This window comes from Poecilia reticulata, chromosome 11 (genome assembly GCF_904066995.2).
Source record: "Poecilia reticulata chromosome 11, P_reticulata-male-v2, whole genome shotgun sequence".
Lineage (NCBI taxonomy): Eukaryota > Metazoa > Chordata > Actinopteri > Cyprinodontiformes > Poeciliidae > Poecilia > Poecilia reticulata.
This window is the reverse complement of record NC_088840.1, coordinates 19,193,800-19,221,616: the sequence shown is the minus strand read 5'-3', so window position 1 is coordinate 19,221,616 and position 27,817 is coordinate 19,193,800. Positions and strand designations below refer to the sequence as shown.

Genomic DNA, 27,817 nt, shown 5'->3' with positions numbered 1-27,817 from the left:
CGCTGTGGCTTGAGGACGTCCAGCTGGGGAATCCCCAGCACATCTTATACGAAGTTCAGGTTAACGTTGTGAGTCGTAAGTCACGACTCTTTGGATCTGTAGTCACGTCGCGTGCTGTTTGAGGACACAAGGTCACTGATATTGATGAATCAGCGTGTGTGACGTCAAACAACTAAATTATTTGTAATCGGTTGGTTTGCGGTTGTGTATTTATCACGATCTGGAGAGGGCTTAACTGTTTTAATGCTTGTTTTAAATGAGGAAATGTTTGATCTTTGCTACTTTTATACAAGCAAATTATGTTGAAACACTTCAAACTTCATTGTGAGATAACTGTGTTTTTTGTGCTACTAAAAATAAGTTAACTTAGATAATATTTACGTGTCTGAAAATGTTCAGTTTTTGCTCCTAAACTTTCGTTTCTTTTTCAACGATTTCAAGGTCATTTCGCTCACCCGTTCCTCCTGGCAGTTATTAGATAAAGGTGAATTTACTGCCTGAGAAAAGCTTAAATTTGAGTCTTTCTCACAGGCCAACTAAGTTATTTTTTATTTTTTTATTTTGATGCCACAGGTAACTTGTTGTGCTCTTTTTGGAAACACACCATGAATGTGGAAACAAAATTTGCTCATCAAATGGACTCCAGGGGATGAACATTATCACATTATTATCACAGGTTCACTCATTGTGATAACGATATATGACAAGCAATATCGCGTTGCCCATCCATTGTTTGTACAAAGACTTTATCTATAAGCACAAGGATGTTTTCTTGGATTTTAGTCCTAATCAGATTCACCCTGCTGTCTGTCCCAGAGAGCTGCCAGCTCTGGAGAAATGGGAACAGAGATACAGAAGACAGGAAAAACACATAAACTGCCCCGGCTGCTTCTATCTTTAGTCCGTAGGTGGGACGGGAACTCCTGCGCTTCCCCCGTCTAGAAAGTCCACCACACTGGCCGTCCTCCCTCCCCGTCTGCTTGTGGCTGAATTAGGGAAGTAATTGGGCTGTGATTAATGTCGCGTTGCAAAATGATTAACAGCTGCCTGCCTCAGATGAGGAAAAAGCAGGACGGTATGCAAAAGAAGGTGAAACCTTCAGGATTGAAGGATTGCATTTATTGCGTTATTTGGTTCTGTAACTGATATAGTTGTTCAGGATGAAGATAAACATAGTCGGACTCAGAGAATACAGAAGAGTATACAGGGTTTTTACTTTGTAGTATACAGTATGTAAAGATATGAGCTTTTTCCAGAATCAACTTTCATAAATTATGAAATTTTACCTTAATATTTATGGCAAACATTTCGTGGATGAGAATAAAAGAAATAAAGTAAGATTGAAAGATTAAAGATAGACTAAAGAAAGAAGGAAAATATTGTGCTACGCACAAAGAAAGGAACGATGAACACAGGAAAGTAAAGAAGAAAGAGCGTGAAGGACAGAGGGACACAGGGTAGGACAAAAAAACACAACATTTAGATACCGGACAGGGAAAACTGTAAAAAACCAAATATGTTTCCTTTCTTTTATTTTTTTTTCCATACGTAGTCAGATCTGAAAAACACTGAAATCAAATTCCAGACTTTCCCAGACAGCGTAGGAACCCTGCGATAAGTTTAGCCTTTAACCTCTGTCATTATTCTCTGCCTGGCCCACTGTCAAAAGACATTAAAGAAAGGATAGATCCAAATTTCCAAACTGTTTCAAACCTCACACTAAAAACAGTTTGCCTTGGAATAGTTTTCGCTAAAACAGGAAATGGGCTATTTTCTTTTCAAATGCACCCACAGGGCTCACATAGTCTTACAGCTGGAAAGGAAGAGGGGGTTTGGGTCACATGGGTCGCACACTGTTGGTTAGCGCAACAGCATTGATGCACTTCAAGGAGATCCCCCCACGGAGAGGGGTTATGGGGGGGGGGGACAGGAAAGCACCAAAGCAGGAGCGCTCATGCCGAAAGGCGGCTCTCCATCTCTGCTCTGACACAATGGAGACGGGAGCGGCGGCAGAACCGAAACGGGACCGCTGAGACTTTGGAGGGAAGTGAAAACAAACGGTCGAGCATGGACATGAACTCCCGCACAATGCTTGAACTGCCGATAATCACTCATTTCTAGGATTTGCACACATTCTGACCTTGCTTGACACACACACAAGTTACGGCACATTAGGGCGGCAGAGGGCTGATCCCTGACACCTCCACTGCAAGACAGATCGCCTGGTCAACGCGTTCAGGCTTGGCTCCCGTCATGACTAATGGGGTCGTTGATGGAGTTTTTGTCGACATCTTGTAATGAACACAAAGGGGAGCCGAACGCTGCACTCCGACTGCATAAAGATATCACACTGCCATTCTCTACAGGTCAACTTTTATCTTTCAGCGGAACTTAAGAGGAAATTTCCAAAGACTCCAAAGGGAATTTCATCATGAAGTGCTTGTACTGTTTTTTGTAATGCTTAGCAATGTCTCAACTGGAAACAAAAACCTGTCACTGTGAAAAAATGCAGTGTGCATAAATTACTAGATTATTTGTAGGCACACCTAGATTGTATCTATTGGGGTCACGTAACCGTGACACAACAGTTTCACTTCTGCTTTTAGTTTGGGGGAAAAAATAATAACTGTCTTTTACTGTAAATCCAGCTGTTCTGTGAAGGACTCGGAGGTTAATTAGAGAACATTAGTGAACAAAAAGCCTCATGAATGCCAAGGAACCCAAGGGATAACCAAGAAACACTCCAGAGAGCTCGAAGGGAAAATTGTGAAAACCCTTTTAGGAATAGCTGGGTTACAAAACAATATTCAAAAGCTTGAACATCGCAAAGAGAACTGTTTAATCTAAATATTTTTAATGGCAGAAGACATGAAGGTCAACCTAAACTGACACAAGGGAAGTGGAGGAGCAGCAGAGATCCACGGGTCAGGTGAGAACCTGCTTATGACAACAACGGTGGCCTTCACAGATCTAGTTTTATGAAAGAGTAGCAGGAAGAAAGCCATTGTGCAAAGAAAGCATAAGAGGTCCCGCTGCCAACAGGACTTCACATCCTGGGAATAGTAAAACAGAGAAGCTGGAATGTTGATGGGAAGATGGATGCAGGATGTTACTGGAAAGAAAACTGGTATAGAAATACTCTAAAAACTTTAATTGTAAAAATAGGTGGTACTACTAAGTATGTATAGAGAGGCTGAACATTGGTTTAGTCTGAAATAAAACATCAGTACAATGTTTTTTTTTTGCAATGTGACAAATTCTGAAAAAAATCAAGGACAAAAAATAACGTGCAAAAACTGCGGAAATTATCTTCACGAATCAGGAAATGTTGCTGTTCACTACTTCCACTACAAAATTTCTTCTACTGTTCTGCTATATTAATATCAAAGATGTGACAGAGAATTTAATTTCCAAAACAATTTAAAAGTTTCCACAGGCCAAACGGGTCTGGGGCTAAATTTGGATCTCTCTTAAATGCTGGCCCTTCTGGCACCGATTCAACACGAACATGCAGTCCTTTTATAGGATTTTTATTTTCTGAGGATGAACTGCTGACCTTTCTGTGATGCACTGAGCCTTTTGGTTGGATCTCTGTTCACCCACTGCAGAATATATTAACCACAATGGATATATATTTAAAGGGTCCTTTGATTTCCACGCTATGTGAATCATTTTCTGGCAGAAAGACGCAATGCTTAAAAAAATACAATCCTTATATAATAACAACACTGAAAAGAAAAGGTTTTAATTCACCCGAGTTTTTTCATAACCAATTGGTAATATTCAATAGTTCTATTATCTCATATACTATCTAGTTCCTCCTGATTGTGGGAACAAAACAACAAATCTGACGACTAAAAACTATGGATAAAACGGACATCATCAAATTTCAGATAACGACAAACATATTTACTGACAAACTATACTATATTTGGTGTTTTATGGATATAGTTAAATAAATGAGTGTCTTTGTGACAGGCTGCAGGCAAATAGTATCTAAATATCTTGTATTTAATTGGTTCTTTGCTAAGCTGTCTATCATGTGAGTCAAGACACTGGTTCTTTCATCGAGTGTACGAGACTTTTAATGCGTGAATGATTCATGAGTCAGAAAAAAAACTGCCTTAGCAAACAAACAGATGTCTCTTTTTCACCAAGCTCAAATGATAAATGTAGTTCTCTAAAATGGTTTTGATTTATGTGTATATGCATGCATATCTGTAGCCTTCGAGAAGTATTTGTGCTGAATATGAGGTTAGACAGATTATTTCTCCTATTTGTGTAATTTTAGGACTTTCATGCAATCGTCTCAAAGGGAATTTTTCATGTTACTTTAAAATTTAATGTGTTAAAGTGTCTTAATATTAACAGATAGTGATACAGTCCAACTCCAGCAGCGATATGGACTTAGAATTTTTTTGTGACGCTATTGTGATAACAACAAAGAATATGATTTAAAGAATATTATTTTTTAGGGAACTGTGTTAATGTGTCTGCATGGTGCAGCAATCATAGAGCCACGAAAACAAATATTGCTCTTGAAAACGTTCCTATTTACGTCCGTGCTCCCCTCCGTTTTGTACGATTCTACTTCCGTATTTATACTTCCAACAACGAGTTCTGTGACGCGAAGCATTGCTTTTCTATTTTGACAGACGCTTGCATAGTTTCCATCTTCACATGATTAAATGCGACCAGGAACAAAAATCTATTTCAACTTTGGCAAAGAGGAAGTAAAACGTTTTCCTATATGCTTGTCTGCTCTAAAAATATTATTTATTTCTTCCGTCGTTTGGAAAATGTGGGAAAGCTTCCTGAGAAATACATATTTACAGGAAGTATCTGTGAGTGAGACAGAACCAGTGAGTGAGTCCCAATTCCAAATCCAGAACTTCTGTTCACTGTCCAGACAAAATGAATAAGTTAGTCCGTTTATCCTTATGATTTCCTGTGTGATAACATGGAGCAGATTGGCAAGCCAGACCCGACTGCTACATCTCACGCAATCTTTCTAGTACTCAACTAAGCATGCAAACATCAAATGAGCAATACATAATTCACATAAAGCTTAAACTATCAGCTCAGTTGAAGATTCTCAACTAATGAGAGCAGATACTTGGGTAAAATCAGGAGATATTTTAATCATTTCAAGTGGGATTGCTGGTTTGGATCAAATAAAACAAAAACAAAAACGAATGAAGCAACCAACAAACATGGTTAAAATGGTTTTAGGTTAAAATGTTTATTTTTTCCACATTTAAAAAAAATTAAACCTCAACTTACTTGATTTTTTTCACTAATAATTTTCAGTGCATATCAAATATCTCTTTAGGAGACAAGTACTCGGTACCAAAGAGGCGCAGGAACCTGGGTGGTTTTACACTGCAAGTTTAAAAAGCTTCATGAGTTATTACCAAGCATCTGCTCTTTTTTCAAGCCCCATTTCATACAGTGTTGATGGTTTACTTTGCTCCTTTACACAAATCCTAAACACCTGGAGTATCCCTAACTGCATGAAAGGACCAAAACACCAAAACACAAGGTCAAAAACACCTGAAAACCCAAAAATCTTGCCTTCAGCTGCAAAACAAAGTACCTTTAAGAAGAAATAATCAAACTTTAATGCCTGAATTTACTTGCAGTGCAATATCTCCTAAGGGTGTCTGAGAGTTCCTGTATTTCCTGCCATCTTACCTCCGATCGCGCTGCATCTGGAGATGATCTCCCACAGCACCAGAGCCATGGAGTAAACGTCTGCCTGTTTGAAAGACTCGATGTTTTCCAGATTGATTCTGGACTCCAGCACCTCGGGAGCCATGTACCTGGCCGTGCCCACCTGAGAAAAAATAAATAAATAAATAAATAAATAAATAAATAAATAAATAAATAAATAAATAAAAATGAGACAAGCACACAGACTTACACGACTTTCTAAAAAAAAAAAAACACCCTCTACACGACCGTCTCATGGAGGGAGCAAACTTTCATCCGCAGTTGCAGTAGTTGGGTGACACGCGGTCACGCCGTGCCCGTGCATTTGTCACAACAAAGTTTATTTGAATCAAAACATGATGGATGTGAAGAGTAATTAGAAAGTAAATGTGTCCCTGAGCTCATCAATGCGACGCTTCTCTTTAATAACCTTATTATCAGCTCGGAAAAGAGAATCCTTCACATGCATTAAAACGCATTAGCCGTGCTGTGCTGCCTATGATGAGGCCTATTCAAGATGAGTCATTTTAAAAACAGAGTGAGCTGTTGCATCAGAAAATTGAGTCCATTACGCTCAAATCCTTGTGGTAGGAAAAAAACAGCCTGAGGCCGCTCATTAAGATACGGAACGTTGATTTTCTTTCCCTAAACTACCTTGGCGCCAAACAAAACATTTATTTCCATTGAACTTTTAGGACATTTTATTACATTACCAAGAAAAACTTAGTGTTTTATTGGAATAATACATGCTTTTTTATATTCTTTACAAATATAGATCTGAAATGCGTAATGTGTTTTGGTTTCCAGACACATTTAGTAAATAATTAATACTGCAATTACATCTGCAAGCTTTATGGGTAATTCCCTATTAGTTCTGCAGACCTGTAGACTCGTTTTATTGTGCATTGGTCTTAGCAAAATAATTCAAACTCAGTCTAATATCTAGTTTTACCAACTTTTGATCTTATTAAAAATGCTTTTTAATTAAAAATACCTTTTAATAAGGTCTTATTTGGACACACACTTCCAATTCTATTGTCTATTTTGCAAAGTTCATCTATCCATCAGTTCTAAAGAAAAAGCCCCCCACAGCATGATACTGCTTTCACTATGTTTCACTGTGACAATGGCTTAATCAGAGTTGAGTTTAATTTTCTACAACACACTGTATTTTCCTGTATATGAAAAAGTTTAACTTTAACTATGTTTTCATCAGACCAGAACATTTTCTTCCTCATGTTAACTGAGGAAGAAATGGATTGTTTCTACTACCTTTGTCTTTCTTCCAGTCAGTTCTTCCATAAACACAAAATGTGTGGAGTTTATAACTAATAATTGCCATGATGACAGATTATCTTGCCCATTTTCTGAAAGTCTGCAGCTCTTTCCTCCGCTGGTATGACCCCGCCATCTTTATTTCTAACTAACCAGCTCCACTTAGCAGTGACCATCAGAGCCCTTTTCTGGATGATGACCAAACTTCAACAATGGAATAAGGTCTAAGCGAACGTTACTATTTAATCAATTTGAACATATTTTAGTCTAATAAGCCATTAATTGATAATTAATTGTAAGTTTATTAATTGTTTGCATCCTGAAACCTAGACTTAATTTAAATGTTTCCACTTTTTGTCTACTGTGTTCCTTGCTCTTATGACTAGATTTTATTTAGGGCAATCAGAGTAAAGGGAGCTGGAAAACAAATTAATTCACAAGTATAAGATTTTGATTCCCTCAAATTTTGAAAGCCATACGGAATTTTCCTTCAGCGTCACAATTATGCACTGCTTTTTCTTCACATAATCAATCACATTAAATAGCAAAACTAAGCACAGCGAGAGATCTTGGAGCTGAAATTAAACGATGAATCAAGGAGCAGGAGGTCTTACCTGTCCGCTGTTGGCCAGCTCGTCCACAGACAGAGAGTTGTCCAGTCGAAGTGCGAGGCCAAAGTCACACAGGCAGCAGGTCATGTCCTTTTTCACGAGTATATTTGAGCTTTTAATGTCCCTGTGAGCGATGGGAACCTTGCAGCGGCCGCAGGAAGTGCGGTCACTGTGCAGGTGTGCCACCACACGGGCCAGCGAGCTCCCCAGCAGCCACAAGTCTGGCCAGGAGATGATGTGATTGGTTAGGTACTCTTGGAGGTTCCCCAGTGGGTGGTAAGCCGTGATCAGCCAGTACTGCCTCTGCCCCTTCCTCTCCTCGGCCGTCAGGAAGTGAAGCACGTTCTCATGCCTCAGGTCCGCGTCTGAGAAAATGTCCTTCTCGTTCTTCCAGGAGGCGTACTCCTCGAACTGGAAGATCTTGACTGCCACCGTTTCAAAGCCGTGCTCCTCCCGGACCGACGAGCCTTGCTTGAGCTTGGCTTTGTAGACCTCGGCAAAGCGGCCCTTGCCGACCAGAACGTCCAGCTCGATGGGCAGGAGCTCGGTGTTGTGGTTCAGGTTGTTGGCGTGCGTGGAGCTGCTGTCTGAACCCTCGTTGTCTATGATGGGGTGCTTGTCGGTGTTGTCCAGTGGCTTGCGCGGGTTTTGCTGTTGACTGTAGACCCGGTAACAGTAGAACGAAGTGATGACAAAAATTGCTATGACCAGAAGAGGCACCAGGCTGACCAGGATGACGGGCCCAACCTGAGAATCTGTGACGGAGACAGAGAGGATAAGCACATCAATACTCTGGATGAATCCATCTCCAGATAAAACTGACTTTATAACTACACTTTAGTATTGTGTCAACTTTTTGTTTAAAATTTCAAGTTCAAAGGGCGCCAGGTGGATCAGCGGTAGAGTGTGTGCCGGTAGAGTGTGTGCAGCTGTCTCAGGTTCGGTTCCTGGCCCATTTACTGCATATCCTCTGCTTCCCTCGCTAGCTTTCTTCCTGTCAAGCTAATAACGAATAAAGGCCACTAGTGCCACAAAAATAAAATCAAATAAATAAATACATAATTTCATTAAAGCATTAATATAAAATAATCAGTAACACTTTATTTGAAGGGGTGTGGATAAGACTGACATAACACCTGTCATAAACATGAAGAAGTCTTCAGGAATGTCTACAACTATTGTCATGAAGTGTCATTGGATAAATAATGACACTTTTAATGCAAAGTTGACACTTTTAATTTACTTCTAATGCAAGTTTTAATGGAACTTTGCATTGAAATTGTCATTATTTACCAAATGACACTTCATGACAACAGTTGTTAACATTTATGAAGAGTCATTCCTGTTCATGACAAGTGTTATGTTTATTACAGCGTCATGTCAGTCTTATGCACACACCAGATAAAGCGTTACCAAACAATCTGTAGATTCCAGAAAGTGATCATAGCCTGTTCACCTTTTTCCACTTTCAGTGTAATATGTGTAAAAACAGAAAAAGTTTGTTAACCACGTCGCAACAGTTCGCACCTTTAGACAAATACTGTTTTAGTCTCTTTTTGATTCAATTTCAAACGTCTATCTTGTTCGGAACGAGCCCAACGTCAGGCTTTTCCTGCTACTTGTGAGAATATTCTGCTGTGCTCTCCATATGTCATGAATAACAAGCAGGACAAAATAGTTTTCTACCAATACTGTCCAACATTAAGGTAACTAAATGGTTTCATACAAGTTTTGACTGTAAACAACTATAAATTCTTGTGCGAACAGCAATTCAGCTAACTAACTTCCCTGAAATTGATCATAAATTGCATTTTTTTTTAGCTATCGTAGTCATTTATTCTATGTTTGTCAGTTCTTTTATGGCTCTCATTTTCAGAAAAATGCAGGTGCTACTGTTCATTCATATTGCTGTTCTGCCCTTGGGTTCATTAACTTTGGAAATGTATTTAATGTAATACTTTTATGCTAATTAATTACAGATAATTACACTGTCCTTTCTTATAACTGATTACAGTAAATTATACTTTTCCTAAACGAGCGTTTTTATCAGTTAATTAAGGTAAAATTGCAGTTTTCCTGAAACAGACCTCTTCTGTTCATTCACAGTTTTTGTGGGTAGTACTGATGTTTAGCTGCAGCTTGGAAAGTTAATCTCCACTTTGTCAAACTAAAGATGTTCAGGGAGTAATCTGATGCACGTCATAACTTCATAACAGAAACATAAACTTAAAGAAATTGTCAGTAGAAAAAGAGTTACTGTTACTGTGTTGTAGAATGCAAATGTGAAATATTGTGATCTTTGTTGTTACGCGTCTTTAAATATAAGGTAAAGATTTCTATTGGTACACAATGGAGAACAGGAGTTAGGGCATTGTCCACATACTCAAACCATAATAATAGTTATTACCGGGAAGTTCTGCTAATCTGGCCACAGACTTTGCCTTTACTGCAGAAAAGTTTTATTTTATAAGCATGTCTGTTTTGATTGTCAATATAATTGAAGAGGAAAAATGAAAGAGGCTAAACTGTTTACACTGGGATTTTGGAGCGTTTGTAGATGTTTATGTTTGTTGCTTTAATCACTCAAACTATGTCCCAATTTGAGACACAGTTCTTTTTGTCTTCCCCTCAGGCTCCTTGATCTTTGCAGATTTCCCCCCCCATACTGGAGTGTGTATGCATAAGAACTCTTTCTGTATGGACTTAATATATCATGCAGCTGATGGTCCTTTGGTTGCAGGAACATTTCATGAATAATCCTCCCAGTGTGTTACTTTAGACCTCTTTAGGTACTCATCAGTAGAGAATACATCCCACTAAGTTTCATCGAGATGGATATTCTCTGAAACGCTTGAAAAGACGGACATTTAACTAGTGCAAGTGAAGGATTTTGTCCTTGGAACTCCATCTGATGGGGATCGTAATGAAAACATGACTTTTTACCAACCCCCGCTTTCCCCTTTTTTTTCCCTTTTGATTAGCACAATTATCATCCGTTTTACACAGGTTACAAATTGCAAATTCGGATCTGCTTGCGGTATGCTCATGTGTCCAGCTAAGAGCACAACAGTACTCTTAGGTCAGCGGAGGAACTGCTCTTTGGTTGTGGAATGTCCATTTAAATTAACGTCTGGACCACAGATCCAAAAACAACTCCAAACCCCGACCCAGCCGACCGCATATTGTGCCTCTTTATAGAATTTGTTGTATTTTTGTACGCTTGGAGAGGGTGTGTCTGGAACCTGCGACTGTTTTGGCAAACAGCGCCATTTGCTGCATTTATAGTTATACATTTTGAAGTTGCAGTCATAAAACGGGATGCATAAGAGTACGTCAGTACAAGTAAGGAGTGGCAACTCTTTCCAGTTTGATTAGGTTCAAACTGACTTTTAATACTTTACATTAAGAGATCTTCATGTTTTGACGTCACTTTTTGCTGCTGCAAACATAAAGTGCAAAAACAACAACAACAACATATCTTAACATATTCCATTTGTTACAATAAATGACAAGAATACATTTTTTTGGAGGACACTGTGAGACAACGGGCCTAGAGTCAGTCTTGAACAAGGTAGTAATATTAATGTAAAACTCATCTCTCTGCCTCCACAGACCAAGCCCTCGAGCGCTCTATAATTTTTTTTCTCCTTTTTTCTAAACAGGAAACCGCATGTCTGAAATCCTCTGCAGGGCCCCAGACAGACAGTTTGTTTTGACTTTCGCAGAGTGAGAAGGTTTTTTTTTACACAACAACCTGTCACTGTGCCTCCTGACGCAGACATTTGAGAAAAACCCTCAAGTTGTTGTCTACGACGTTAGCAGGCCTGCGTGTCAATGTTACATAATGTTGCATAAGATCAAATTGGTGTCATAAAGTTCGTATTTTACCTTAAATTAAAAGTTGTTTACACTTGCTAATTTAAAAAGCCTTCACTATAAAAAGGAATGGTTTATGGGTTTGTAATCTGACCTTTAAAAGTGACATTTGGTGTAGTTAATTCATTCCACAGTTGGTTAATTTTAACTTTGAGACAGAGGCTGATTAAAAACAGCTGAAGTTATGAAATCTCTAAAATGAAAAAGAAGTCAAAATATGCTACAATATTCAATGGCAAATGCTGAAAATAAAATGTTATAAAAGGCACAATGTAGACTTAGTTAAAAGGTGAACAGGGGAGAAGATGGATGTTGTGTTTAGAGGAATAAGAGTTCATCAATCATGATGTACAAAAACCCCAAACAAGCTTAAAACTGGGTGAGTAAGTTTGCAAGAAAGCAGCCATTTGACAGCTGTAATCTTTCCAGGTGTGGCTGTGGTCAAATCTAATGATTGTACAATAGAGAGCACTGTTTTCCTTTTTCATTTTGCAGCTTTTCACGGCATTGTATTGTAAGAATGCTCGGTGTTTGCTGCAGGAGCGCCACGGTGGCTCTTAACGGCTGACATTGCACATCAATCCTTAAAAGTACAAAACACACAATATTCCCAACGTTCAGCCACACAAACAGTTTTGACGTCACAAACGTCCATAACTTTGAAATTCCGAGGACTTTTGAGGCAAAAATTTTACTTTTCGTTGCGATGTCTTTGGCTAACAAGGGGGTAAAAAACCTTTTGTTTTTGTTTCAAAGTAGTTTAATTCAAGAGCATTCATTTGCCAACAAAATTAAAATGGTAATTGTTTGCCACACAACTTGTAATCAGATTTAACTTTTATTTGTGTTTTTAATGACATGCAGTTCCCCCATTAAAACATGCTTGTGAAATTAGCGCTCGCCAACTTCAGATTTTTGGCTGACCTTTCCACGATCATCTTCTCATCATTTTCTAATGAATTAACTTTGAACTTCAAATGTCGCTCTTTCCCGTCTTCTATGCAACTGTTACAGTTTGCCACGCCTACTCTGCTATTCGCAGAACATAATGAGCGTAGACATTCAGTTCAGTCAGCCAATATGCCACGTCTACAAAAAAAAGAAAAAAGAAGAAGCATGTCGGTCCCTTTCTATGGAACAACTGTTTAGACTATCAGCTGTCTAACAGGGATGTGTTGTGGCATGTTTGCTCTGGAGTTTCATGAAAAAAGCCCACCCGCCTGCAGTCTGTCTGCTGAGAGAACTTCCCCCTTGACGTTTAAACTTCTTCAACTGTTTAGGTTTTTTTTTTACAAGGACACAGATAAATTTGTGTTACGGATTACGTTTTATGAGCTCTTGAGCTCATTTGTAGCTATTTGTGTTGCATCAGGAGAATACACTTACACTGGATGCTGAGAATCTTATTTTTAAGAATATTGCATTTGTAATACCGTATTTTCTGGACTCCAAGCCGCTACTTTTTTGCTAAGCTTTGAACCATGCGGCTTATAGTCCGGAAAATACGGTCATTTTTCTTTTCTCCAAATGATGACAACACTGTTCATTTTCTCCTGGCCTTCTGAATGTTCTCATTTGTAATCCAGCACCAATTTTCACAGGACAGTTTTTTTCCCTCTCACTTGTTCAGCCAGTTATCTGAGGTTTATGAATCATTCAGCCATTAAAAGGTTCCAATACTGAACCAGTTTTGTGTCTATACATATCAGAAAGCAGAGCTACAAATCAATAGTCTTCAAGTCAAGTCCTGTCATGTTTTCACAGCAAGTATTTTGTTTTAGTTGCACTCCCATTCCAAATAGTGCTTGTGAGTTGGGATCAGTTGTGTGGAGTCGAACGTTCTGCTGCTTCAACATTGCACAGTTTGGTTTTATTTCTATTTACTTTTTCCATATTTAAGGATCAACTGGCCGTCTTGGGATGAAATTTCAATGATCTATGACTGTGTCAATTTCTGGTATTTTAAATGCCAAGATACGCAAAACATCTTCATAACATAGAGATGGAGTCACGGTAAAATTGCTGTGATAATTTAAGTTGTGTTGATTCTGTTGGATATATGCTCAATATGTGTAACATGTCCGATAAAAATCAACAGCAGTTCGGTTTATCTGATAATCAAACAGTGTGTGCTAAAGTGTCCCATGCATAGATGCTGAAATATTATTTTCTTGTGGCATTCTGTCTTTGTGTGTCCTTGAAACAAGAGGCAGACAAACAACAAAAACAGGCTGCCACAAAAACACAGTTAGTTGCAGTTTCTTCAGTTAAATCTACCAAAAACACCAACTCGACACTTTCCAACACCAACAAACTGATTCCCTAAAAGCTAATAAAACGTGTGATGAAGTGGATGAACTACTGAGGATCGATGCTTCTCTAAGGTTCCTAGAAATAACTTGAAAACTCTTCGTCTACTGTGGAGAGTTTTTAAACTGGACATTTTTGTCCTTCAATTGTCTGCTTTTCTTGTTTCTAAACCATCAAACTATCTGTAAATGTCAGCTAAAAGCACCTAAAAAGAGTTAAATTGAAATTAAATGCATACATAAATATATATAAAATAAATACACACATATCGCACTTGTATTTTTCTTTGAGAACAACAAACATTAGACGATGAGATAAAGATTTTAAGAATTCTGTGTTCTGTGGATGCCTAACAAAATTAACCACTGGTTAAAAAGCAACAATTATTTGTTTATTTTCTCTTCTATCAGGTTGACGTTGAGCTGAGATGGTGGGGGGAATGTTGTTGTTTTTTTTTTGAGGGTTGGAGGAGGGTTGGGTGGGAAGCTGAAACTGTTGGATCGTAACTTCGGAACTTTTATTTCTGTACAATGCCTCTATTATTGCACTGTGTATCGATCACCATGTGTTCAAAATGAGAGGTATTGTGTTTACATGTGTATGTAAGTTCAAATATATGTATGTATTTTTTTCCTTCTTTCGGCTCTAATAAAAATTCTAAAAAAAAAAAAAAAAAAAAAAGCAACAAGCCAGATTCACTGAAACTTACTGGAATCGTTACTTACTAACTCACATTTAATCACCACAGCCTTCATTGCAGCAACACCCATCTCTACTCACTGAAAAGTTACAGAGACTGCTCAGACATTCTCGAGAGTACGCGAACGCATTTCCATGACGTGCTTTGCACTCCACAGATGCTTCTAATTTGTGCTCTCTGCTGTTCCAAGCCAGGTCTCAGAAATCCACCGCTACGCTGTTACTGCAGAGATGCTGCAGTAAAAATACAGGAGATTCCAGCGCCAACCGGAGACAAGAAGGAAAGGCGTGTCCTGAGGCGGTTTGTAATCAGAGAGACACAGCCTCACAGTACGAACATGCTGACATTCTGGCGTGACACTTTACACGACGAGCCGACAGTGACGAATATATCAGTTTACCTGTTGCTGTGATTATTGAGTGATTACAAGATGATTCACTTACAATCAGAAGAAGAGCAAAGTAGATCAAGTCGTACGGGTATTTTACAACTTTTAAAACAAGTAACCCTATAAACCGAACCCTTCTTCAGATTACTGTAATTAATCTGAAGGGTAGACGCCAACTGACTCATTACACTAATTTAAAGTTATAACGTCTGCAGCTCTCAGCTTGTTCCATCTAATTGCTTTGGCTTTTCAGCTAACAATTTTAATGTTTAGTTTTAATCTCGTCATAAGAGCTCAAGCTCCTTCACCCTCTCATGGCGAAGACAACTCGCTGAAGTTCAATCAGAACCGGGACGAGGAGGATTGGGAAGACTTCGGATGTGGCATACTTATTGGTGGTCTAAATATTTTAGCAATTTATGACCAAGCGGGAGTTTTTACATACAATTGACTAAAAGTTTACAAGGAATGTTCCACAAAAGAAAAATATGGATTTTTTGCTTTTTGTGGAGCATTCCTGGTTTATTGAATACAGAAGGCAGAAAACCATCTCTACGACGATGACAAACAATCAATCACACCGGGTGACACGCCAGCCAGCTGAAACCAGAAAACTAAAACTAAAACTTAGACATGTTCATCAAAATTGGAGAATATTAAATTGGAAAATTGTTGCCCCGTCTAGAAGTGTCTTTATTTCAGCTGCCAAACGAAGTAGAATCATAATATATCGTAGGCAAAGTGAAAGCACAAAAATCATTCTTAAAATGTGTCCATGGAGATCTAACTAAAAAAAAAAACACACACAACATCAGGATCTCAAAAATGCAAACAGCAAATTAAAAATACAAAAAAAACAGAAGACAAAATGTCCAACTCACTTAGGTTGAAAATGATGTGATCGTTGCACTCCTCCTCGTTGGAACAGGAGCAGATGAAAAACTTTGAGTCTTTGGCCTTTTTCTCCTTCATAATGCACTTTGTGTTGTTGTAATCGTCCAGGTACAGGCCGTACAGGGGAAGAGCTGGATCGTGACAAACCGTTTCAAACGTAACATTGTCGTCTTTCTTCCGCCTTGGAAAGAGAAAACAGAGACAACAAAGCATATTGATTACCTGTGACCTATGACCTTAAAGAGTCCAAATGCCTTCAACAAACATCTTGACATTGTGCAAAAAAAAAAAAAGCAGCTTGTGTCCCTGCTGGAAAGGGGCTGAGATGTTGTACTAAATTTTATGTCAATTTGCCTTTTTTTTAAAAAGGGAAAATTCATTTTGAAAATAATGAGGAAAAACAGAGATAGCAAGAAAGGAACGGACAGAGTTTTCCTTTTTTGGTCCACTCCTTTTTTACAGGATTGTTCTAATTCTGTCACGCTGGAGGATTTTTGAGCCTAATAATCCCACAGTTTTTAAATTACATGTAAATCCAGATTTTGACTAAGTCACTAAAAAACCCCTCATTTTCTGCTGGAGTCCAAAACATTTCCATGCCATTGGCCCCCAAACATGGCCCCTCTGAGTCAGTGCTTCAAAACATGCAAACATCACGTTTTAGAATGTTTATTCCTCACTTTTTTTATTCACTATTCAAGAATTATTACTTTGGTTCAGCATAAACGCTGCCTCATACCTTCTGATTTTAGTTGGCCATGAATTCTGTGGAGGAAAATTTATTATCATGTAAAAAGTAATGACTTTATTAATCTGGTGTTTTTGACATAATATATGACCTGATAATAAAACTTTTCCACCACAATGCCCTCTTTTAATTATAAGAAAATGTTCAATATTTTATATTAATCACACATTTACTTCACCCACGCAGCTCTTAGGGGTTTTTCTCCTGGACAGTCCTTCAATATTTTTCTTTATGTCAGAAACTCACTTGTTCACTTCCTGGTTGCTGCGCTAGCTTGTGAATGACTGGCAGCCAATCACAAAAGATAAGCATGTCAAATTGCCTTTCAGGAAATTATTTCAACTTATTTTTCACAATAATTATTGAAAAATCCATTAGATTTTATTGAAAAACATACATAGATATTGTTTTTTAAAATGTATAGGATTCAATTCTTTTATTTTTGCTATTTTTTCCTCTTCTTTCCAACTTTTGGAGGGAAGATGAGGCCCTTTTCATGGTTTATTTATGGTAAATTGTGAAAAGGTTTTCCTAGTCTTGATGCAGAAAAACACACTCTTACACCACCACTGTTCTTGTTCTGATTATCTTTTTTTTCTCTCTCTCGAAATGCTGTGTTGGTTTTATGCAGGAGAATGCTGAAAGCTGGGCAGGAAACGATCTTCACCTGCCCTCATAAAATGACGTTTGTCTCGCTCTGCGGTAATGACAGCCTTGGAAACGGCATTAACGTCCTACATGATCCACTCAAAAAGCTAATATTTCACAGATTCAGAAGAAACAAACTTAAGAAGCAATAATTGGTTTTTATATACCCAAAAACGCGTTTATTTTTGCCCTGAAGCCTCTAAATTTCTCTTTTATCCAGGGGATTTAGGACAATTTGCTGAAGACGCTGGAATATGAAAGCATGCTGACCATTCAACGACCTCACATCTGACTCTGGGTGTGCAAAGCAGCAGGAAGCAGGTTTGTATTGGTGTTAAAAGCTTAAGGCTACGCTGGTGTTTCTCACTATAATGCCAATGTAGCGGTCATGATATGAGCTGAGGTTAGCAGAAAGCTAATGGTACACGGATAGCGGCGCCTCTTTAAATTGTCCTTCAGAAATCACAAATCCAGAATTACTCAGCAGGAATTTAGATGGGCAATATGTAGATTTGTCCAGCTTGACTTTATTCCAAACTTGCTCTTTAGTAGAGCTCCTACGTTTTCCTTAAAAGTATTTGACTCCTTACAGTATTTCTCCTGTTTTTGCCTTTTGTCAGCTTTACATGCTTCAGATTCAAATATCCGAACATCAGATAAACTGAGCCGAGATGAAAATCAGATCCCAAATGATGAGTTATCATGAAAACAGAGCTTACCAGATGCTGACACACACTTCGTTATCTTCGGGGCAGATGGCGGTAATGTCACATTCCACCTTGCAGACTCCCCTGCCGGGACAGTTGGTGGCCCGCAAATCACAAAACTTGCACAGCTGTTTTATAGCGATCGCGGAGGTATCTGAAATGAGATAAAGGATGGAGAAAGTTGGATTGGTTACCAGATGACACACAAATAAATAAACAGCATTCACGTTTTGCAAGCAAAACAAACAAACAAAAACAAAAGCAATAAAAATAAAAACGGTATTCGTCTTCCAGTGGATTCATTCAAGAGAGCGAGAAGAAAATCCAAAATATTTAATCGTAGGGAGGCGGGCGCATTTTTTCCAAGATCTCTGTTGATCTTGTTCGGACTTGACTTTGCCAGCAGGCACGTTCAGATCAGTCAGACAGACTGGATTGTGTGATGAGCGCCTGCGGGCTTGATAATCACCTAAGACCTGAGACAACTGCCAGACGGGTAAGTACAACAAACAGAGGAAAAGCAAAGCCATCTGCTGGCTGGGAAGCCTTTAATTTGTCATTCCGATGAGTCGGCTCCCCCATTTAAATATGTGTTGTGCCAAGGAACTATTAAAGCAAACAAAAGAATGTAATTGGTGATCGTGAGTGATTGGAGAAAGGAGGAAAAAATATGCATATTTTTCCAAGACAAAAACATTAAAATAGCCAGATTATTTGGTCATCATAAGACCTCTTATCCCTAAAAATCATCCATGATTAATTAATATTCACTGCAACCGCAGGTAAAGATTTTTTTTTAAAGATTAGAATTATTTTCATCTTCTACTAAAATGGAGTAATCTCACCAAACAAATGTAGAAAAGCCCTTAATTTGAGTACTTTTATCCACAGTGGAGAAAAAACTAAATGAGAAAATGTTTTTTTTTTTTTTTAAATCACTGGTGCCACAATTAATGACAACTTATATAAGACTTTAGCATACTTTACTTTTTTAAAGAACTGGTCAGGCTTTAGAAGACTGCTAACTATGACTTCAATTTTAATGTCCAATTTCACTTCAAAACGAACAAGACGAGAGAACATGTCTTGGAACATGTTTTCTAATCTTCAAGAAAATAACTCCTGTATTTTCCACACTCCAAGTCGCACCAGATTATAAGGCGCACTGTTAATGGATGATCTATTTTCGATCTTTTTCCATAAATAAAGCACATCGGACTGCAAGGCGCATTAAGCGAAACAAAACAGTCAGATGAGTCAGTCAGGCAAAGCACAGCACGTATTACTCCGCGACGCTCCTGACTACGGTGGCCGTGATGTGATGTACGGTAACTAAAATATTTTGACAGAGCGCCGTGAGCGTCTTGTACCGCACAGAATCGCTTCGAGATCAGTCAGCACATCCAGAGTCAATCCGTATTAATTCACTAGAGGGCGCTGTTTTACTCCAGAATTACGCGGTCCAGATTGTAAGCGCGCTGACGTTTTTTGATATAAAGGTTCGGAAAATACGGTACTATCGTTGTCTGTAACTTTAGTCAGAGCAAAAACAGAATAATATCCAGCCTCGTGACAAACGATGCTGGATGGAAAGGTCAAAGAATCCCTAAAACTCATCGTCAGCAAACTGCAGCAATTTGTTTAGTATGAGATTATGCTTCTAATTTAACATTTTCAGTTTGCTGTGCCAATAAAGGTCATGAGCAACATACATTGTGCTTAACTGACTTTCCCTTATTTTATAATGTGATTTGGCGTCTTGCATAAATATTCATACCCTTTGTCACATTTTGTCTAATTACAGCTGGGAATTTAAATGTATTTTATTGGGCTAATTCGGGACAGACCAACACGAAGAGACGCTTATTTGTGAAGTTGCAGGAAAATAAAATACTGCTTTCTAAACTTAGGTTTGAAAGCAACATGCCTTCAGGGGTTATGAGCAAACATGGGGAAGAAGCTGCTCTGGGGAGATGAAACCAACATTTACACTTGTGTCCGCTTCATCCATCACTGTGTGGTTTGCCTCAGCTACAAAACAGGACGGGCCCAAACTTCAAAGAGCAATCACATCTGCAGAGGAGATCACTGCGGCTGATCGTATCATCAGCTTGGACTAGTACAAGTGGAGGGTCAGGAAAAGGGAAGCTAATATTTCTGCAGACCCCACACGTCCTGGACACAAACCACTTAGACTTTTACCCTCACCTTCGTGCTACTACAGAGGATTATTTGCTAAAACCAGCCGCCACAGAAACCGTTTCTTCCCCCAGGCTGTTTCTCTAACGAACACATTAAACAGAAACCTTCCAGCCTGAGCAGTCAGCTGTGCAAAAATAGACATATTTGCACTATTATCACATATAAACATTAGCTGTACATTCACATTGTACATGTGTTTCCAATTAATATTTTATATGTAGAGTTCATATGTAAGTTTATATATTTATACTTCATGTCTGCACACTGATTGGTGAAACCATAGCCAAATGAATTGTTTGGCCACACAAATACGACCAACGGAGCCGATTCTGAAGAAGTCAAAATACGATGAGTAGAGAAAAACTAGACCAACACAAACACATATCAGGGAGTTCGACATTGTCATTGTGAAACAAGCTGGTGGCAGTTGGGCGAGTGGTTTTCTGTAGAAAAAATGAGGAAGCTTGTCAGAGCTGATTTGAATATGGATGAGGCTAAATACGGTGCAACACTGGAAGAAAATCTGTTGAAAAGTACTTGAGATTGAGCTACACTATCACCTCTGATATGAGAAGAATGCTAGAAAAAAAAATAGGAGCCAGAGCTCTTTGAGAAGTGATGGTAAAGCTTGAGAATTGAGCAATTTTGCAAACAAGATTAAGCAAGAAAAAAGTTCAGTCTGTAGATGAGCAAAGCTGACGGAAACGAACAGCAAAAGAGTCTATGCAGCTGTACTTGCAGCTGCAGCTACAGCTGCATAGACTCATTGATGTTACTGTACTGACTAAAGTACAGTAACACTGTACTGTAGTACACCGCGATATAAATACTGCAACACTTCACTTTATTTGTGAAAAAATAAAATAAAATAAATGAAACAAGGGACTGTTTTCTTTCCAAATTACTCACAACTGTACTTAATTTCATACCATCAAAAATACGACATCGACATTTGGGGTTTTAACATTAGAAAATGTAAAAAAAAAAAAAATGTTTACCAGGTTACAGGTTAAAGGGCAGTTGGTGAGAAAGCAAGCCATGCAGAGAAGCTATATTACTTCCTACTGTCTGTGCTGGGAAGTAAGACACATCGAGAGACAATTTAAAAAGCAAAAGTCTGCTAAAGGAAATTCGCACAACCACACTACTTCAGCTGTATCCTGACTCTGTGTACAGGAAACCATCTGCTCACGAACCAATGAATTCGATGCGCAGCCATACTGAGAATAAGTAGGTTTGTTTCCATCTACGTGCAGGTTTTTAAGAGCTCCGTGTGAAGGTTGCAAAGCATACATGGCTGATCACATGACCAGATGTTTTTCAGGTTGGGAAGTGCAAGCGAAAGCATGCGTTTTGGCAGCCGAACGTCTTCACACCGATTTCAGAGTATGCTCCTGAAACGTGGTACAAAAATCTCTCTGTGTCAGCTCAGCCACGCTGCAGGGTGGGCTTACGGTAAAAGAGCACAGCTTCTGCAAAAGAAAAAAAAAAAAAAAGAAAAAAGGGAAGAGCAGGAAAGTTTGCACTGAAATGCATCCTGACATCCTGTTTTACAAAAAAAACCTGTCACAGGAAATTGCAGAGAGATATTTCTGAGCTCATCTCTGCTGAACAAACTCCCAAAGTCAAAAAGCATCACTTGAACTCCAGACTAAACTAAATGACTTAGCAATTTAAATTTCTGCCCCGTGGGCTTCGAGAAGTGTTTTTTTTGAAGTGGATCAGCAACGAAAATGAGGGACGGGGGGGATGAAAGCCCATTCCTGAGTAGTAGGAAGGTGGCTGAGCTCAAGTAATTATATCATTAGAGCAGCTCCTCTCAAAGAGCATGTCATTTTAACCCAGGAGGCGGGCTGTGGAAGGGATGAATGGTGGTAATTGTCACCCAGGGCTGCATATAATTGCAGAGTAGTGGGGGGAAAGGGGATTAGTAGCAGCCAGAGCTACTTGGTGCCGCTGGGACTGAGTCTGAGACAGATGAAGGTAAAACTTCCTGGCAGCAGAGCGACTTGGTCAAAGATAAGACAGACAGGACGATAAGGAGGAGCAGAAAGGCTCCACAAACATTTCACTTGGTGTAACACTTAGGTGTAGTTGAGGAACCCAGCATGCGGTTAGGCAGTGTGAACTTTGGTACGCTAGGACGTTAGGTCATTTGGGACATGATGAGTAAAGAGAATTTCACCTTTGTCTTGAAAATTATATAGCAAATGTGAGCTTGGGAGCAGACTCCTAAACCACATGCCGTAGTGGATGACCTGTCATGCAGAGGGCTGTGACCAGCACAACAAGCCGGAGTATGTAACGTATAAAAATCTGTTTTTTTTGTGTGTGTGTTTTTTTTTTAATATTTGTGAAAACTGTGACTATGTCATGACAGTATAATACTGATAATCTGTGAAAATAAAAGGAGTTTATCTGTCTTCTCCTAGTGTTAACTATATAAATCAATCAGAAATGACCAGTCAGAGCTGGAGGGAGGTCCTAGAGCTGTCAATCAGACCCGTGTATATGCCGCTCACAGCTGGTTCACCAAACATGGAGCCCGTTCTGACCGCTGAGGCTAGTTAGCATGGTCACTGTTGACAGATGAATGTCTTTCTTGTAACGGTATGCTGTTTCTCCTCCATTAGCACATTTAGCAGCATGTACACAAGTGTGATTGACAGCACAAAGACACTCCTCCTGGCTCTAATTGGTTGTTTTTGACTGAGAGATGGCAGGAGCAGCACTGGGAGGAGGTGGAGCAGTTCACAGATTATCTGTCTCATAATATACTGTCACGACATGGTAACAATTTTAACAAATACGTAAAAACGTTTTTATGTACATGTTACATACCCCCACATTTAGATATTTGGATTAGCACATTTAGATCCAGTAAAAGTAAAATATTATACTGTGTGTAACTGATAGCATCTTATTTTGAAGCATTTAAGTCAGGTTCAGATGTTTGACAAGTTATTTCTGCTTGTTAATGTGATAGCAAAAGATTTATTCAGTGAAATAATCTTTAACCATACTTAAAAGCATGATTAGCCAAATTTAAACTATATATGCTGTTTATTTTTCAGTAGGGTCGCTGTTCTCAGAATGTGGTACTTGGGTTTCCTTCAGTGGGGCTCAAAATAACTTCTGGTTATTTCCAAGGTAAACACAATCAAACTGACTGTGATGAAGTGAAGAGCAGCGAACCAGGAACAAACTCTCATGGCTTCTGACGCTGCGCTCTACTGATCTCCGAACGTGGCAATCTGGGAATCACATCAAACTTAACCTTGTCTCAGGGTTAAGTTGGAAAACCGGATAATGGATGCTCTCAGTGATAACTACTGTTTGTAACAAAAGCTGACAACAAATTTCACAAACCAACAAAGATGTTCTGGTGCGACTGCATGAACGTTTTTGCTGAAGGAGGTTGCATATTTCTGATTTACTCAGATACAAACAGTTTAATTTGAGAAATACAAAGTCTTTTTGTTTTTTATGAAAGTTTGGCTTTTGTGGGACACCTTCTTTTGTCCCACAATTGAAAATGATCATTTTAAGGACCTATCTGTTAATTTATCTAACTTAGAAATGTGAAAATTCAGAAAGTTCAAGTTCAAAAATTCAACACATGATTGCAGCTCATCTTTCAATCAAACAAAGAGAGTCTGTTTCCCCTCATGTTACTTTTTTTTCTTTTCTACAAAACTAGATAAGACTGAAGGAGCATCCAGGTCCGTTTTTCTTCTTGTAGTACATTTTGAACTGAAATAAATACACCCCTTGCTTTTTGAAAATCCAAACAAAAAATACATTGCTAAAAGTTCACATTATTATTATGGATGCTGTGAAGGTAAGCCATTCAAAACTGCAAAAAATATCTATTTTGGTGCAGCTATATTGAGGAACAATAACATTGATATTGAAGGCAACATGCTGGACCTCATACTGGTTATTGTACATTTAAAATGTAAAAAAAAATATTTACAACTTTCAGTGTATAAAGAACCTGTTTCAAGTTGTGCAGCTGTATAATCTCTGGTTTTAACCATTGTTTTCTCTAATTCAGGGAAACAATTGGGGCAGTATACCTCTTAAACTTAACTATTCCAATCCAACTTTATTACGGTATTTAAAAAGTTTTAAAGAGCTCAAAGAGAAACAAAGTGATGCACAAAACTCCACGGCCCAAACTCTGACATACTAAGGGTTCAGAAACGTAAGGAGTGAAAATGGGTGATTTTATTCTTTCAAAATGATTGTTTAATTAACGTAAAAAGAATAATGTCATTCAACAACTAGTACATTCCCAGCTTCTGACCCAGAAAATGAGTGGAACAGACTAATAACCACAAATGCTGATTAACTGTATTACAATCAGTATGTAAATAAATGATTTACATAAAAAACAAGGTCTAAGGTGGGTGAGAGTTCATTCATTATTGTTACCCAAAATAAGACAAGAAAATTAGCATAAATAAGTTTATAGATACTGCAGCCAGACATATCAAAGTATACCAAAACTTTTTGCCATAACTGTCCCATAGCTTAAAGACATTTTGCAAACGTGTGAGAGTGAGCAGAGTGTTTTCCGCCTTTAGGATGCATGTTAACACAGGAAAATACTCCCACACTTGATGCTTCACACTGCCAGTCAGCTGGCTGAAAGAGGGTTACTACACTGTTGCATTGGTTACAATAAAGACAATTCAACTGTTTGCAAATATTTCCCAATACAAATACAATGGACAGACAAGGCATATTAGCCCTATTGATAATATTGTTATGACTAATAATAATATTATTAGCTGGGAAAAAAATATGTTACAGCATAATTTCTACTTTAAAAGTTTGCATAAATGTCATGATAGTAGAAATGTATTAGTTTCACAATGTGAGTATTTCATTCTGGACTGTAGTTGCAACTCATCTAATCTTGTCTACTATCCATATCTATAAAACAAACCCTCCCACCTTTTCACAGATAGTTTGTAGATTTTTCCGTGGAACATAACTCCAGAGAATTCACAGAAACTTTCACAACGTGCAGATTTTATTATTAATTATTATTATTATTAGCATAAAATATCTAAAATAGTTGAAAGAAATACAGCTTAGGAAGCTGAAATGCACAGATACAATGCTACTTGACAGACTATTGACTGGTGTTTACACCCCAGAGCATAAGGAAGACTGTAGATATTAGTTCCTGGAGTAGTGCTAAGATGGTTTCTGAGGTATATTATGCGTTTAAATGATTAAAAAATGCAGTTATGCTGGTTTTCAGAGGGAGTTTAAACTAATAAGCAATTCGCTAGCAGCGGTGGTGACACACCGCGGGTCCTGCAGCACAGGCCCCCCAAACCCACCTTTGTGAACGCCACTGCTAAGGGATTTAAATACTCCAAAAACGGTACCAACCGACCTTTCATTGTCTTGATTTTTATCTATTTAGGTCACACATATCAATTGCCACAATTATTTCTGGTATTTACTTTGATTATTCCGAGGCTGTCAAGACCGCAACTTTCGGAACCACCGATAAAACTGTCAAACCAAACGTGCTCCTCCAAACTAGCTTTGTCTCGTAAAATGCAGTCAGTCACGTCTTCGTAAGACATTAAGCCATTTTTACACATAAAATATGAGAGAACATCTTAAAGGAGCTCAAACATTTGATTAGTTTTTAAAAGTCGATGACAGATTTGAGATCAGACAATAAATGTCCGAATTACGCTACTTTTGCGTTTAGTTTAGTTTCTCCGACTTAATTTACAGTTGTAATAAAAGTTTGCATCAGGCACAGTGGACTGAACGTTTCTTTAAAAAAAATAAAATAAAATAAGGAAGTTCTTTGTTGAAACTTTGAGTCAACTCGCTCCTTGAACAAACTTTTAATAAGTTTAACTCACTCGTCTCCACCGGCAGAAGCACAACACCGAGCAGGACCGCTCCGCAGCAGAAAACGGAAAACCGAAGCAGCTCCATGTAGAACCGGACCTCACGCCCCCTTTCTTTTTCATTAATTGAGCCTGGACAGAGGAGTTAAATATCCGAGTTTCTCTGGGATCCAGCCGCCTGTTGCTCCTCCACAGAAAGCGACTTCACAGCTCGGTGTAGAAGCAGAGTAAACACCAGGCAGGCAGGACTTGCCCTATATGACTCACAGTATGTGCGCCTTTCCTGAGACAGGAAATCTTCTGAGGGGCTGGACGGTTCCCCCCCCCTCTCTCTCTCTCTCTCTCTCTCTCTCTCTCTCCTTCTTCTTGTTCTTCTCAGTCATGCTTCTGTGGCTCACAGAGTTTTGAAGCATGTCATTAAGAAGCTCAGAGCCAGTAGAGCAAAGGCTTGAAATTACACGCTCCATACTTGCTTAATTAGAGACTTCACTTCTGGGCTACACACGTATATACAAACAGATTTACTTAAGAGAATTCATATTTTCATTTAAAGGTGTCATATATAGTGAAATGGTCATTTTAAGACCATGTAACAGGGTCACCCAAAGTTACACCAGGCCCTGGGAAGATGGATATCAGAACCCAATTCCCGATAAAGAGATGCACTTAGTATTTTGATGTAAGGTTCAAACAACATCTTAATATTTTGGATGGCAAGTCAATAAAAAAAATGGATATCAGAATTCAAACGGTGCTTTAAAGAATCTGTAATCAGTGGAAATAAGGCAATTAAAGTTTACCCACACAAAGCAGACTTTCAAATGGAACCGCAGCCCAAATTTCCCTGAATAAAACGGTGAAATTTCCCTTTAGTTTGCCCTAAACTAAAGGGCAACCCTCCCTTCTGTCACCCCACAGACACTGAAAATGTTGAGATGCTGAATTATAGACAGTTAAATACATGTTAAACTTCTTAAAATAAAATAAAGCAGCCCTTTAATACTGTATCGACTCCAGCCAACATCAGCTTTCTGAATGTTTAACTCCCAGCTAAACATTAGAAAAAACTATTCTGGGTGCAATATTACTTTTTTCCGTAGTGGTGCCCTGTGCAGAAAGCTACATTGTTCATATATAAAAAACTACTAATGGATACAAATAAAAATGTGGTGGAAGTATCTGTTTAGTGTTCGTGTAAACCACTGAATAAACTAATATGCAGTCTGTATACAGTACATCAGTTTGGTCATACAACTGAGCATCTTGCAAACTACGTCCCATCGTACTTCAAAATAAGAGCATAAAACATTTTAAGTCAATTCTGCACTTTTTTCTGGATCGGTATCGGCCGATACTAAACCTCAGATATCTGTGTAGGTGTCGGAAGTGAAAAAAGTGGATCGGTGCACCCCGAGACATCTCGAAAATGTGCATCAAAAATTGTGTTTGGTGCACAGTTACAAAGGAATAAACAGACAAGCAAAAGTTTAAATACGTAGTAATGAAAGGGAACGAGACACAAGTAAAAAAGCAAGGAATCCTGCTGACTTGGAGTGCGTACAGTAGGCCAGCTCAGCCTACTAGTGTCCACTGCTTGGCACGCTCCTCTGGAAGTGCTCATGTTTCCTTCAAGGCCCGCATAAGGAACTGCGTCTGTCTAACTCTCATTTGCTTTTGTTATTTTAGTTGAGGACACACAGAGAGGAGTTTAGCGCCCAGGAACACTCAGAAATTATTCATCTGCTGCATCTCTTCTCTGGCATGTTTTCGCTCTGCATGCTCGAGAAGTGACGTCAGGCTGGAGCTCTGACCCTGTGACCCCAAAGGCATGTGATTCTTTAGAAAAAACGTGACTGCT

General features: G+C 38.6%; 1 protein-coding gene across 1 annotated transcript in view; it reads right to left on the bottom strand.

The window, feature by feature from the left end:
* Positions 1–26,249, bottom strand: part of LOC103472661 (TGF-beta receptor type-2-like) — a 32,666-nt gene extending 6,417 nt beyond the window's left edge. Inside the window, exons 1-5 of the mRNA XM_081612417.1 lie at positions 25,972–26,249; positions 17,882–18,023; positions 15,754–15,947; positions 7,602–8,353; positions 5,695–5,836 (exon numbers count right to left, since the gene is read on the bottom strand). Coding sequence (XP_081468543.1) covers positions 5,695–5,836; positions 7,602–8,353; positions 15,754–15,947; positions 17,882–18,023; positions 25,972–26,047 — 1,306 coding nt within the window. The 5' untranslated portion in view covers positions 26,048–26,249. The remainder of the gene's footprint in view (positions 1–5,694; positions 5,837–7,601; positions 8,354–15,753; positions 15,948–17,881; positions 18,024–25,971) is intronic.
* Between the last annotated feature and the right edge of the window lie 1,568 nt (positions 26,250–27,817).